General features: G+C 37.1%; 1 protein-coding gene across 2 annotated transcripts in view; it reads right to left on the minus strand.

Moving 5' to 3' along the window:
- LOC126356051 (titin homolog) overlaps positions 1-16,070 on the minus strand; it is a 96,241-nt gene that overhangs the window by 60,621 nt on the left and 19,550 nt on the right. For both annotated transcript variants that reach the window (XM_050006734.1, XM_050006733.1), the window contains exon 3: positions 8,066-8,125. In XM_050006734.1, coding sequence (XP_049862691.1) covers positions 8,066-8,125 — 60 coding nt within the window. The remainder of the gene's footprint in view (positions 1-8,065; positions 8,126-16,070) is intronic.

Below are 16,070 nucleotides of genomic sequence, written 5' to 3' on the forward strand. Positions count from 1 at the left end.
GAGAAACTTACATTACACTAAGTTGTTTCTAGTCATCTTCGTTCACAATTTTCCTGGATATGCACTTATGTTGGTCACTACTTTGGGAAAGTCTGAAACTGAATTTTCAAATCAAATATTGAGCGAAAGAAAATAATTCATGTTTGGAATTTTGGTCACAGCTTAATGTCAGGAACATTTTACAACACTGGCCAAGGAGCAGTCGTGCAAGAGATAATGTCATTTCAATTGAAATCTGAAAATAGTTTATTGGCATTTGCATCAACTAAGGTAATGACTACTGGTATCCTAGCAGACAGTGACAGAAAGCCGTCAGCATCAGGCCAGCAATGTATGTGATGCTACCACTTTTGCAAGGATTGTCGTCCTCTCCCACTCACACGACAGTCATGTTAGTGGCATTATTCCAATGCACCAATGATATTCAAGGAAATAAAAATTAAAAACCACATTGATTGTATATTACCATCAACATCCATCCTATTTTGATGCCCTCACCATAACTCACAATTTCTTGATAGTTATCTATCATTTCGTAACAGGGATGACTAGTGCATAAGTGATCTACTAGAACTTTGAAAGTGGCCCAGAGAGAGAGAGAGAGAGAGAGAGAGAGAGAGAGAGAGAGAGAGAGAGAGAGAGAGAGAGAGAGAGAGAGAGAGCTATCTGGAAAATAACCTCAAAGCTCTTAAATCTGCTGACAAATTAATTGCACATACATACACTCTCTGCAAACCACTTTGAAGTGTATCGCAGAGGGTACCTAGTCGGTACCTCATATTGGCATCTCTTCTCATCCCCAATACATATGGAGCATGGGAAGAGTGATTGTTTAAATGCCTCTGAGCATTCTGTAATTAGTTAACATGGCAAATATGAACATTGTCTAGCCTTGTCTTCACAGTCCTTACAGAAATGATATGTAGGGGGATGAAGAATATCCTTATATTCTTCACTTAATAAGGGATCCTTTAAATTATTTAAGTAATGTCTCATAGGATAATTTGCATTTGCTTTCAAGAGTCTGCCAAGTCATGTTTTTCAACATTTCCAAGGCACTCTCCCATTAGTGGAACAAATCTGACTATTTTTGTTACATTTCTTTGTACACATTCAATACCTCAATATTCCTATGTTTAAGGCAAGCTGCCAATCTCTGAACTGTGTTGAAATCTTAGCAAGATGTAACTGACTATTTCTGCAGCTTTTTCAGACAGTACTCCATTATGGATAACTGCACCATCTATTAAAAGTATTAGTTTGCTATTAATATTGTCTGCCAAGTCATTAAAAATACAACATGAACAACAAGGGTCCCAACATACTTCCATGAGTGACACCTGCATTCACTTCTGCAATGGTGACGATGATGATGTTTGCGTTTTGGGGAGCTCAACTGCGCGGTTATCAGCGACCGTTCTATCAATGGTTATCCATACAAGATAACAAGCTGCATCCTGCCTACCAAGCAGTCCTCAACCCTGTCATAAAATCTGTTAAATGTAATCATACTTTTGTGAATGATCATTAGTGTGGTACCAAGTCTAATGCTTTTTGAAAGTCAAGGAATACTGCATCTACCTGGTTTTGTTGATTCAGTGTGTCATATAAGAAAGCACAAGTTGAGTTTCACAAGATCGATGTTTTCGGAATCCGTGCTGGTCAGTATGGAGAAGGTCACTCTGTTCAAGATACCTTATAACCTCTGGATAAAATCCTGTCACCAAAGATCATAATCACCCATGAGAGTATCTGGAAACTCTGACAGAGGATAAGTGCAGGGAATAAAGCCACCTCTTCATATATATGAAAAGATAGAAATCACATAGAACAGTCTTTGGTACAGGGCAGCTATTCAGATGTGTTGTATTTGAACTAGCAACAATTTTTATGTTTGCTAGGCAGTGTATCACAGAATACTGTAATGTAATAACCCTGGACAATGGACCTACAGTTCAATGTTAAAGAAATAATTTCACTGACACACAAAACCATTGATCATATTTAATTGATATGCACCACAAATTTCATTACAAGTGCCAACAGGTTTTAGTCCCCCCCCCCCTCCAATTAAAAAACTATTACAGAATAATTCACATTGAAACAATCACAATTAAGAAAAAATTCAGGAATATGAGAAGTGGCAGGACCTCCCCATTATCACAGCTCCAAGTGCACTAAACTACAGTGTGAGTTAAAGCAGTGATTGTTTTGCCTGCACCCTCCTACTCCTCCCAATTTCTCATTAAATCCTAAAAAGGATACATCAAATATCCAAAACTATGCATTTCCTTCAGTAGTACTTGAACAATATTGCTGAAGGAATGCTTCAAATGATGAAACAGCTCTTACATCACGAACATGTAGAGTTTTAGAGAAGACAAAGAAGCCACAGTTATGAAATTTTAACATAATAAACTGAAAGCATCTATATAGAATGGAACGTTTCAAAGGCCTCTTAGCATGGCAAATATTGAGTGCATAAATATGACTCCACAAGAAAGAATGAGAAAAAGAAAATTGGGGGGGGGGGGGGGAGGGAGAAGAGGGAGGGAGGGATGATAAATATTGATATTGACTTATAACAGAGTGGCAAGGGAAATTAAAAGAGTGAACTCACTATGAAATGTTCTGATCCTCAAGCTACATGGTATTTACATGCACATAATGTTTCTCAGCCTCTAAAATGGCCGGAAATTAAAAGTAGGTGTACAACAAAGGGTTCCAAAAAAACTAAACTAAACTCTACACTATAAACAGTAAATACATATAAGTAGTGCACTGGTATCTATACAAATCTGTTCCTACTTTCACTGAAAGTTGGGTATAAAATGCATGTTTGACTGTCAGCTGCTTTTATATTCAAAACCCAAATATTGAGCAGTTTCAGTCACAGACCATATTTGCAGATTAGGGTTAAAACATATCACATATATCATTACTTAAATAATGGCAATGTCTCAAGTGCAGAGCATATCATGAATTCCAGTATACAATACAGGAGTTGTTAGAGCAAACATACTAATAACAAGCAGGTCAGTACTCTGTACCTGAAGCCAGTTGATATTTGGGTTTTAAATAAAAAGGCAGCTAATGGTCAGACATGCATTTCGTACATTATTTGACAGCTGTTAATAGTCACCTTCCAAAAATGTTATTGAAAGAAAAATAACTCGAGTAAGGTCAGTGGCTAAAAGAAACAATAGAACTTACATACCCGTAACTAATCATGCTACATTGGTAGTTTTTTGGGTGTGGAGTGTAAGTTGCCAAGCACATTTTCAAGACTCAGTGGTATTTATTATTGTGAAACTGGACGACACTAATCTTTTGAGGCACTTAATCCATCACATACCAAATTTTTAACAGATAAGCTACAATTACACTTCATATAACTTGAAAAACAAGTCACAACCATCATCCTGAGCACAAATACCAAAAACTGTTAGACATAAAAACTACTGCGTGAAAATTAAATAAATGATATGAGCTTAGAAGAATGTTTTGCTATGACAAACAAGTGAGAATGCAATCTGAAACCATTTCATTATGTTTCTGCTACCATTACACTACAGTGGCATGAATCATTTGGAGTAGCACTTCACACACAAAGCACTGAGCTGTATATTTAATTCCCTAATGATCACAATGATTCGTGGACTTCTGGATCCATACCTTTCAACAAACATTTTGATAAACACGTACTTCTTCCCCAGGTGCTGATACAGAACATTTAAGACATAAACATTCACCTTGACTCGATGCCTACTATGACAACAGACAATGAAGAATTTAGTGCTTAAAATTCAGTCAAGCATTACATGGATGAATGTAATCTAAATGGTTGAATGTGAAATACTTTTCATTTATATGATAGAGCAAAATTCATCAAATACAGAGTGTACATAAATTCCAGGAACACTTTCAATTATTTATTGCACACGAACTAAACATTGTACAGATGTCATAAATATTGCATTTTGAACAGAAACTTTGAAAGAATTTTTTACAAACATTCAGTATGTGAACCACGAGTCACCCAGCAGATGTCAATACAGTAATCAAATTCTTGCCATACCCATCCCAGCATGGCATCGTCGACTGTGGCAGTCGCTTCCCGTATTCTCTCCCAGAGCTCTGCTACATCACGTGGTAGAGGCAGTACATACACCAGATATTTAATGTGTCATCCTTCCCCCCCCCCCCCCCCCCCCCCCCCTGCGCACACACACCTTTGGGAAATCACACTCAAATTCAATGCACCGGTTCACTTTCCCACTAGTTTGAAAAATGGTTTCGTTGCTAAAAATTAAGCAATCAACAATGCCATCCCCATCATCCTCATTCAATTGTTGCAACCGTGAACAAAACTCAAAATTCTTGTCTTTGTCGTTGTCATTGAGCTTCTGCACTAGCTCCAATTTGAATGGTTTGATAAGACAGCTTCTGCTTCCCACTTCCCACACTATCATTGGACCCATTTCGAGTTCACGAGATGTATGATACACTAATTTCTTTGAACTCCTTATGAATGTGTCTCGTACGCGCTCCACATTCACTTCACTCACACTGGGACGTCCGCTTCTCTTTGCTGGGCACAAGCAACCCATCATAACAAATTTGTTGTGTCAGTGGTAAATGGTCATCCTTGTTGGTGGCTTCTTACCGTACTTGGTTCGAAACATCCGTTGAACAGCTGTAGCACACTTATTTTCATCAAACTCCAACACACAGAAAGCTCTCTCCGCATCTGGACTCGCAATGTTTGCGACTAGTGCTGACTATCGGCAAATTATCGAACTATGTTGTGGCAGTATACATGAAAAAAAACTTTCAGAGTTTCTCTTCAAAATGACATATGTATGATATGTGTACAATGTTTGGTTCTTGAGCAATAAATAATTGAAAGTGTTCCCAGACTTTATGCACACCTTGTACATACCTACACTCAACAATTTACAAACGTCAAACGTGTGGACATTTTTTTAAATTTTTATTTACCTGTCTCATCTGTAGCAGATTGCATAATTCCACAATCCACCGCTTCTATGTACGTAGCAAGTCAGTTATTAGTATTACTGAATATGCACTATATCTAGACATGTTGCCAAAATACTACAGCTGCAAAATAAGGCTTTGGTTCTCCAACTGACACGTTAGCGAGTCAGATTTATACACCTTAACCCACTTGGGGTAAAGAAGAAGAAGATGCAGTCATTGACAAAATATACGAAGAAATAAGTGATGCGATGAGAAATGTTAAGGGAGATGAAAACCTGATTGCCATGGGGGACTGGAACGCGATTGTGGGTGAAGACCCGGAGGAAGGAATTGTTGGCAAATATGGACTTGGAAGAAGAAATGAAAGAGGTGATCGACTGATCGAGTTCTGCTCAAAGCACCAATTAGTTGTTGCAAACACACTTTTCCAACACCACAAACGAAGAAGATATACATGGAAGGCCCCTGAGACCTGAGGAGACAACAGATTGACTACATTCTAGTGAAAGCACGTTTTAGGAACCAGATAAAAGATTGCAGGAGCTATCCATCTGTAGACATAGGCAGTGATCATAACCTGGTCATGATGAAAAGTTCACTGAGATTCAAACGTTTGAAGAAGAAGCCAGTAAAACTTAAATGGGAACTAGAAAAACTGAAAACTGAGGGACTGGCAAAGCACTATGCTCACGAAACAGACAACCTAATTAAAAATTTTCAACATGGTGGAGTAAATGAAGACTGGAATCAGATTAAATCTGGTATATACAAAGCAGCAGAAAAGATAGTTGGAAGAACTGAACCCAAAAACAAGAGGAAATGGATTACAGCAGATATTATTGAGCTTATAGAAAACAGAAGATTATACAAAAATGCAACTGAGGAACAAGGAAAAGCTGAATACAGAAGACTAAGGAATTTAGTTAATAGAGAAGCTAGGAAAGCAAAAGAAAATTTTCTTGGAGGAATGTGCAGGAAAGTAGAAGAAAATACGCAAAACGGAAGAACTGATTTAGCCTACAGAACAGCAAATCAATTTTTTTTTTTTTAACAAACGTAAAACAGTACTCTCAGGCACAATAGAAAATAAAGAGGGGAAAATGCTGTTTGGTGAAGACATGCTGAAGAGATGGAAAGAATACATAGAGGAGTTGTATGCTGGAACACCTCTTTCGGAGGAAGTAATAGGAAGAGAAGAGGAAGTAGACGAAGATGACAAGGGAGATGACATTCTGCAAGAAGAATTTGACAGAGCTCTAAAAGAACTACAGGACAACAAAGCAACGGGTATTGATGACATCCCTGCAGAACTAATAAAGAATGCTGGTGATGGCATGAAAATGATGCTGCTTAAACTTATTAGGTCCATCTATAACACAGGAGAGATACCGACAGACTTCCAGAAATGTATCATTGTTCCTATACCAAAGAAGGCAGCAGCTACAAAATGTGAACAGCACCGAACTCTTAGCCTAATATCACATGCATCAAAAATTCTCATAAAAATAGTTCTGAAGAGAATTGAAGAGGAGGTGGAGGATATGCTGAGTGAAGATCAGTTTGGTTTCAGAAGGGGATTGGGAACAAGAGAGGCGATTCTGGCACTAAGACTCATTATCGAAAAGCAATTACAGAAAAATAAACCAACTTATATTGCCTTTATAGACATGGAAAAGGCATTTGATAACGTTATCTGGCAAGAGATGTTCAGAGTGCTGAGGAAAATTGGAATAAAGTACAAAGACATCCGCGTGATACTCAGTTTCTATAAGAATGAGGTGGCAGTGATTAGGAACTGTCACCAGGAACAACAAGCGAATATTAGAAAAGGGGTAAGACAAGGATGTGCTCTCTCTCCTCTTATATTCAATGCTTACATCCAGGAAGCTATAGACCAAGTTCGAGAAACTACTGAGGTGGGAATCAAAATTAATGGGCAGAAGATAGACATGGTACGTTATGCAGATGATATTGCTATAGTCACGGAGACAGAAGAAGATCTAGAGGAAGTCCTCAGAACAACGGAAAAAATTCTATACAATCAGTATGGAATGAGAATAAACAAGAAAAAGACTAAAGTGATGGTATGCAGTACAGGAGCAGAATATGAACCTCCGAGAATTAGAATTGGAAGAGAGGAGCTGGAAGTGATACAGGAATTTACTTACCTGGGAAGCAAAATCACAAGGGATGGTAGAAGCCGGAAAGAAATTGCGACCAGAATACAAAAGGCCAAAATTGCATTTAATCGGAGAAGGAACTTACTCACCAGCAACAACATCAGTCTGAAAATAAGGAAACGCATCATGAAAGGTTTCGTTTGGAGTGTGGCCCTATATGGATGTGAAACTTGGACAGTTGGAAGAGCAGAGAGAAGACGGCTAGAGGCCCTGGAGATGTGGTGCTATAGAAGGATGATGAAGATCAGCTGGACAGACAAAGTAACAAATGAAGAGGTGCTTAGAAGAGTACAGGAAACCAGATCTCTGTGGAGGCACATCCAAACAAGAAGAGACAAACTTGTAGGGCACATCCTACGACACAACAATATCATTGGAACAATAGCAGAAGGAGTTATTGAGGGAAGGAATCGGCGGGGGCGACCAAGGATATCATACATGCAACAGATCATGAATGACGTTGGATGTAGCACATATGTGGAAATGAAGAGGAAAGCAGACAGAAGAGAGGAATGGCGCTCTGCTGCAAACCAACCTCAGGGTTGAACACTAAAAGAAGAAAAGACCCCACTTGTCATAAAATTGCATTCCTTACACAGAGTATCATCTTAAGTCATTAATTAATGATATCATAGGTAGTTTGAATTAAGAATGTCTCATACTATCAATTTTATTAACATTTTTATTTTCCCAAATTTCACTACATCAGAGAATGTCTAGATAAACAGAAGCGCTTAAGTTATACCTTATCTAGTATTAAGAATTGCAACTCTGCTCACTATTCATATTTAAGATTGCTACTACAAATAACAAGACAGAAGGAACATGCAAACTGCAAGGCATTAAAATGAATTACACATGTTAAACAAGAACAAAATACATACTTTTCAGTTGCATTTGTTGGGGCAGGTCCAGGATTTCTCACATCTGGTTCTTGTACAGACCTAAAAAATTTCATTTGACAGCATAAGACTTCCAAACACCTGAGTTACTTCACAGTGATATAACATGATAGAACAGAAAAGTCTACTAAATATTTACACTATTTTGTTTTATGGAAAGGCAGTAAGCACAAAGTTCATACAGCTATCATATAATGAGGCATTATTCCTCATAATTAACACAATTAACAGGGCTCTTATTGCATCATTTAAATGCTGACAAATGTCACAGTGACCTAAGCACCAGCAAGTTCTATAAGGACTGCATTCTGGTATCTGTTTTCTGATGACAGAGGATCCTAAAGGCACAAGAATTGGAAATTAACAAGGGATGTGTAAAAAAAGTTCTTTTAAAATACGCACTGTTTCTATGCATGCTTTTGAGAAATGTGTAAAAGAAAGAAATCAACAATCTGCACTTCTAAGAAAGGTAATTCACAGCCGAACTTTCATATGAATTCACGAATTCACAACCAACAAACAGGCTGTATAAATTTGACAAATTATTAGGAGTAACAAATGCTGTACAATATTTAAGGAAGGAAATTTCCAGTTTAGCGTACCATCACCACTTAGGCAACTAGTGATGGAGCACTAGTTCATTTGCAGAAGTATAGATGTAAACATGATTAAGGACTCATTCAATCACTTAATATTATTTAGCAAAACTGCAAATGCCTTAAATTGCAATTAAAAGACAGATACCTGACCATTAATCTCCTAAACACATAGCAAGTGGATTAGCAGTTGTGTCATCTTGCTCAGGTCAAAAATTCCAGCAAATGACAGAAAATGAGTGTGTGGTGCTAATATCTAATCATAGAAAGAAGAGACAAAGGCAGAAGTCAGCAAATCAGTGAGGTTCATAACTACTAGCAACATACCCAAAATATAAAAATCCAAAATACAGTGTCCAGATCTGAGAAATAATACATATAAGAAAACTGGATGTGGCTTAATGAATAAGCACCAGATTACAAGTCTAATGATCCAACACCCAGTCAAACCTGGGATTATTTGTCACAGTTTCTTTTGCACTGACAATGATTTGTTAATATGAAAATACCATGTTACACTGCAATCCAGAGTCCATGTTAAAATGCAGGTTTCCCAATAAACAGTTGTGTAAAACTAAGTTAAAAGGCCAGAAGAAAGCAAGTGCATACAACTGCCTACAGGAGACTCGTGTACAATACTGCACTGTAATAAAGAACTTTGGTACTGAGGACAGCTTTACTCTATTTAAGGGAATTGGAAAATGTAGATAAGTTGTCTCCTTTTCCATTTTGCTAATGTGAGGCAGTGAGTACTAAGTACAAGGAGCATTACGATGAACAGTTCTGCCTACTTTCTCCTCTTGTTGTTATATTTTGTTCAAATATTCTATTCTAGTTATGTAACTGTGAGCATCAATGAAATTTCCAAACATACTAATTATGAAATAATAAAATTTCCAAACATATCAATTATGAAACTACATTTTGTCATATTCTGATAATGTCCCACAGTCCCAAGTCTAGTGCTTATTCAGCTAATGCCTTTTTCTTTGTTTTACTTTGCCAGATCTTTCTTACACCACTGTCTTATCCAATATCTACTTTTTCATATTCTGTTATTCCAGTTCATTGTTAAAATCTTACAGGGTACTATATATGTAATGCTTCCAGCTTCTTTTCATCTACTTTCCCCATTTTCTTTTTTCCTACTTCAATATGATAATTAAAGCCACATCTACAATTTCAATATATTCAACTCCACACTTTTAACACTACTACTAAACACAGAAGAACTTATGCCTGGGGCATCTTTTACATCTACATGCACTCTCTCTGCATGCTGCAGCATGGTACATGGTAAAGGTACCTTGTACCACTACTAGTCATTTTCTTTCCTGTTTTACTCACAAATGGAACAAGGGAAAAACAACTGTCTATATGCCTGTGTAAAAGCCCTAATTTCTCTTACCTGCACTGTCCTTGCACAAAATGCTTGTTGGTGGCAGTGGAATCAGTCTGCAATCAGCTGCAAATGCCGGTTCTCTAAATTTTCTTAAGAGTGCCTTGCAAAAAGAATGTTGCCTTCCCTCCAGGGATTCACATTTGAGTTCATGATACATCTCCACAATACTTGTGTGCCAATCAAACCTACTGGTGACATATCTATCAGCACGCATATGACCTGCTTATATCTTCCTTTAATCAGACCTGGTGGGGCTCCCACACTCTCATGCAGTGCTCAAGAACCGGTTGCACTAGTGTTCTACATGCAGTATCAATTATAGATGAGCTAAATTTTCGGATATTCTCCCAATATATGGAAGTCAGCCAATCACCTTCCCTACTACCATCTGTTCAGGCTTGTTCAATTCAGAATCGATTTGCAACGTTACACCTCAATATTTCATCAGTGTGACTGTGTCAAGCAGCACGCTACTATGTAGCGTTTGAACATTACAGGTTTGTTTTTACTCCTCATCTGCATTAACTTACATTTTTATCCATTTAAAGGAGGCTGCAATTTGTCAAACCAATTAGAAGTTTTGTCCAAGTCGTCTTGTGTCCTCCTACAGTTACTTAGTGACAACACCTTTCCACATACCACAGTTTCATCAGAAAACAGCTGCAAATTGCTACTCACCCTGTGCACCAGATCACTTTTGTATACAGAGAGTAAGAGCAGTCCTACCACACTTTCCTGAGGCACTCCCGATGCTGCTCTTATCCCTGATGAACACTTTCCATCGATCACAACATACTGTGTTCTATAACTTAGAAGTCTTTGAGCCAATCACATATCTGAAACTTATCCCATGTCCTCAGATCTCTGTTAACAGTCTGCAGTGGGGCACTGTGTCAAACGCATTACAAAAATCAAGTAACACTGAATCTACACATTGCCCAATATCCAGGGTTTGCAAGATATCATGTGAGGAAACAGAAAGCTGAGTTTCACATGAGTGATTCTTTCAAAATCCAGGCTGATTTGTGGACAGAAGCTTTTCTGTCCAAGGAAATTGAATTCAAACTCAGAGTAGGTAAAAAAATTCTATACGAAACCAATGTTACAGATACTGGTCTATTCTTTTTACCCTTAATCAGTCCCCACTTCACCACCTTCTGTGCAAGTATTGTGTAAATTAAAACTCTTCTTCTCTAATTATTTCCCACTCATACTAAAATCCAGGGAAAAGATTAAATCTCCTAAAGTTTTTATTTGGATGAAGTCAGTAGTGAGATTACTTCACTCACACAGTACCTTACTTCTTAAATCCAAATAAAGCTTTTTTTAATAAAAATGTGAAAGATTTCTTTGTGACAATTAAGTGACATCAATTTTCATAAGTAGTTTTCCTAGCACTATGGTTTCCAAGCAATTTATTCTGATTAACAGCTACCCTGAAAGTATGCCATTCTGAAAGGTTCAAGATTTTTGTTTCACTTTCTTTCCTGTGTAGACTCACTAGTGATGTGGGACATTCAACATTGTCTATTAATTAATTTTCTACTGATGTTTGTAAATAATGGCAACACTTTCATCTGCCTCTACATTTCCGTATATTTAACCTCATAATTACAAATAAAAAAAGTTTTCTTTATTTCCTCAAAATACTGCCATAAATGTGTAGCAGCTTTCCCGACTTCCATTTGCCCGTGGCTGTACAGTTAAAAACCACCTATTTTTGTAATCAATCGTTAGAATTGACAAAATTTTCTTGCTGCCTGTATTGTATAAATTCTCTATGACAATCAGAGATTTTGACAATCTCAACCATTGACTCCATCAGGAAAGCAACTGATCTTCATACAGAATTAACAACACAAGTGTAACGAAAACATTTAATACAGCAAACCCACAGACAAAGCCTTTGGCTTACATCATTAGAATGGTTTACCACTTCTCTTATGACATTAGTCCTTACACACTTGCATGTTTATTACTCTTCACCACTCTGTGTGCAATTCTTTCCCTCCTTGTACTTTAGTTGCCAAGTTCACTATTTCCACAAAAAAGCAGCACACAAAATGATTTGACTCCCATCATTACATGGAAATATTTTAAAATAAATCTTGCCGCCTCAATGTCTTTATACCCACAGTATCCCTAATTTAGAACTTTTTCCTCATACTAACATTGTTTTGTAAAAGATGTGCTTTCCAGAATTTTTAAATTCCAACCAGGAATATAAGCATAAACATAATAGTTCCTGTAGCAGCATTAATGTGGCAGAATTTTTGTGAATAGTATATTTTCAATTGTAACCCTGCCAAGATGAAGATGTGCTCACACCATTTATTATGTCTAATCAGAATCTCAAAGTGTGTCGTTTAGTTCAGTATGGAAATTGGCCACTGATTCTGCAAGAAATGATTGAGAATGTAGTGAGGAGCTTCAGCAATGCATCACCAAAGGTAGAAGCTATCTGTGTGTTGTCATTTTTATGAAGCTACTTGTGTGCTGTTATTTTTAAGAAACAAACTTGTGTTTGGCTTTACAATAATGGCAATAAGTGTATAACAGTTATCTGTACATTATATTGCTGTAAATATATGCTAAACATCATAATAACCAAATGAAAATGTAGTACTTCTTGTGGGCCACTCTGTAGATTATATAAGTAGTTAAACATTGTATCATCATTAATCGATTACAAAATGAGGATTTCATTGTCTCATCATGTATACATATAAGACTTGCTCAATGTACATGATTATCTTTAAGAATACTGTTGAATAAAGTTGTATTTTTATTTTGACAGCCACGTTTCTTAACACCTTGGTGATCAAGCCAGAGCATAGCTCAGACTACAACTCTGTGTTCAAGAGACAATGCCCAAGTATAGCTCGGGCTGTGATTTTCTCGATGCACGAGCTACTTATTGCTCAAAAACTGGACTCATTTCATATGAGAACAATGTTCACACACACCTCACTACCCGTCCCTTGATATATGCTGCCCTCAGTCATCAATTTCTAGAATTACTTTTTTAAAAAAAAACATTTGTAAACAAAACAGCTGTTGGTATGAATGGCTGAGCCAATACGTGATTGTGTTTGCATAATTTTGTGCGAGTACTCATTAGGTTCTGCAGTTTCCTATAATTTTACTACAAATATGTCACACTGTTGAGTGAGCAAGAGATTTTAGAAGCTCAAGAAAAAGAAATTGCTCAATAATTCACCTCACACTTTTTCTGGAAGGATAATTATATTTTCTGTTATTGTTATTCTAAAACTTGTAATCTAGCAAAGAACTAAAGTGAATAAGAAAAATAAATCTTGATGCCCGATCTCTTTTTAGTATGTATTGCTCTTGAAGATATATCAATTACATATGTGCCAGGAACACTTTAAATAATAGCATAAATGGCTTGTTTTCTAGGCCCAACATTCTTCTAAGTGGTCGGTCTTCAAAGTATCAAGATATACTATATTACGTGGTAAATTTGTCTCAATAAAAGCCCATAACAGGGACAGTGCCTTGCCTTTTGTGATTTGCAGAGCAATGCTTGCTGTGCTCACAGTGAGGTACAATAGGAATGCAAGAGGGAGTGCCTTGATTATAACCATTAAATGTGTAATGCATTCCCAAACCAGTAATTGTAACCTAAAAAGTTTGCAAGATACTAACAGCAGTAAGAAGTTTTGTGGCACCTGTTGTTGTTGTTGTTGTTGTTGTTGTTGTTATAATTGTTGTCTTCAGTCCAAAGACTCGTTTGATGCAACTCTCCCTGCTACTCTATCTTGTGCAACCCTCTTCATCTTTGAATAACTTCAGCAATTCACATCCTCCTGAATCTGCTTACTGTTTTCACCTTTTTATCTCAACTACAATTTTTATGCCCTACGCATCCTTCCAATATGAAATCAGTGATCCCTTGACATCTCAGAATGTGTCCTATAAACCAATATCCTTTTGTAGTCAGGATATGCCACACATTTCTTTTCTCCCCCATTCTATTCAGTACTATCTCATTAGTTATTTGATCCACTCATCTAATCTTCAGCATTCTCCTGTCACACCACATTTCTAAAGCTTCTATTCTCTTCTTGTCTATACTGTTTATTATCTATGTTTTGCTTCCATAAAGGGCTACACTCATGCAAATTCTTTCAGAAAAGACTCCCTAACACACAAATCTATATTCAATTGGAAAAAAAAATCTTTTCTTCAGAAAGACTTTTCTTACCACTGCCAGTCTACATTTTATATCCTCTCTAATTCGGCTATCATCAGTTATTTTGTGCCCCAATAGGAAACCCATGAACTACTATTAAGTGTCATTTTCTAATCTAATTTCCTCAGCATCACCTGATTTAATTTGACTACCTTCCATTATCCTTGTTCTTTTTTTGTTGATGTTCATGTTATATCCTCCTTTCAAGACACTGTCTATCCCATTCAACTGCTCTTCCGAGTCCTGTACTGTTTCTGACAGAACTGCAATGTCATTGTCAAGCCTCAAAGTTTTTATTTCTTCGCCCTGAACTTTAATTCCTACTCGAAGTTTGTCTTTTGTTTCATTTATTGCTGGCTCAAAGTACAGATTGCATAACACTGTTGATAGACTGCAACCCTGTCTCACATCCTCCTCAACCACTGCTTTTCTTTCATGCCCCTCAACCCTTATAATTGTCATCTGCTTTCTGTACAAGTTGCAAGTAGCCTTTCACTCCCCGTATTTCACCGCTGCTACCTTCGCTTCAGAATTTCAAAGAGAGTATTCCATTCAACACTGTCAAAAGCTTTCTCCAAGTTCACAAATGTTTTGCCTTCTTTAACGTATCTTCTAAGATCAGTCATACAGTCAGATGTGACTGATATGTGTTTCTACATTTTTCTGGAATTAAAACTGATCCCCCCCAAGGTCGGCTTCTACCAGTCTTTACATCCTTCTGTAAAGAATTTGTGTTAGTATTTTGCAATCATGTATTATTAAACTGATAGTTCGGTAAAATTCCACCTGTCAGCAGCTGCTTTCTTTGGAATTTGAATTATGACATTCTTATTTAAATGTGAGTGTATTTGGCCCATCTCATACATCTTGCACCCCACATGGAAGAGTGTTGTGATGGTTGGCTCTTCCAAGGCTGTCAGCAGCTCTGACAGAATGTTGTGCACTACTTGTGTTGACTTAGACTGCCCTGTCAAATTCTTCACACAGTATCATATCTCCAATCTCATCTACATCAATGTCCTCTTCCATTTCTACAATAATGCTTGTTCCTGTCAGTCTCATTTTTTAGAGATTTGTATTCCCTTTCTCCTGCTTTGTTTGTTGCATTTTTATGTTTTCTCCTTTCATAAATTAAATTCAATATCTCCTTTGGTCTCCAAGGATTTCTAGTAAGTCTTGTCTTCTTACCTCTTTGATCCTCTGCTTCTTTCACTATTTCATATCTCACAGCTATCTACTCTTCTTCTGTATTCCTTTTTCCTGTTCTAGTCAATCTTTGTCAAATGCTCCCTTTGAAACTCTCAACAACTTCTGGTTTGTTCAAACTATCCAGGTCCTCCCTTTTTGCAAATTTATTCAGTTTTAATCTACAGTTCATAACCGATAAATTGTGGTCAGGGTCCACATCTGCTCCTGGAAATGTCTTACAATATAAAATCTGGCTCCGAAATCTGTCTTACTATTATATAAGCATCTGAAACTGGGTGGTGTCTCCAAGTCTCATCCAAGTACACAACCTCTCATGATTCTTAAACCAAGTGGTAGTGATGATTAAATTATACTCTGTGCCAAATTCTACCAGGCAGCTTCCTCTTTCATTCCTTTCCCACAGTCCATATTCACTTACTATTTTTCCTTCTCTCCCTTTTCCTACTATCGAATTCCAGTCACCAATCGGAATTAAATTTTTGTCTCCCTTAAATTTCTGAATAATTTCTTTTATCTCCTCTCACATTTCTTCAATCTCTTAATGATCAGTGGAGCTAGTTGACA

This window comes from Schistocerca gregaria, chromosome 3 (assembly GCF_023897955.1).
Source record: "Schistocerca gregaria isolate iqSchGreg1 chromosome 3, iqSchGreg1.2, whole genome shotgun sequence".
Taxonomy (NCBI): Eukaryota; Metazoa; Arthropoda; class Insecta; order Orthoptera; family Acrididae; genus Schistocerca; species Schistocerca gregaria.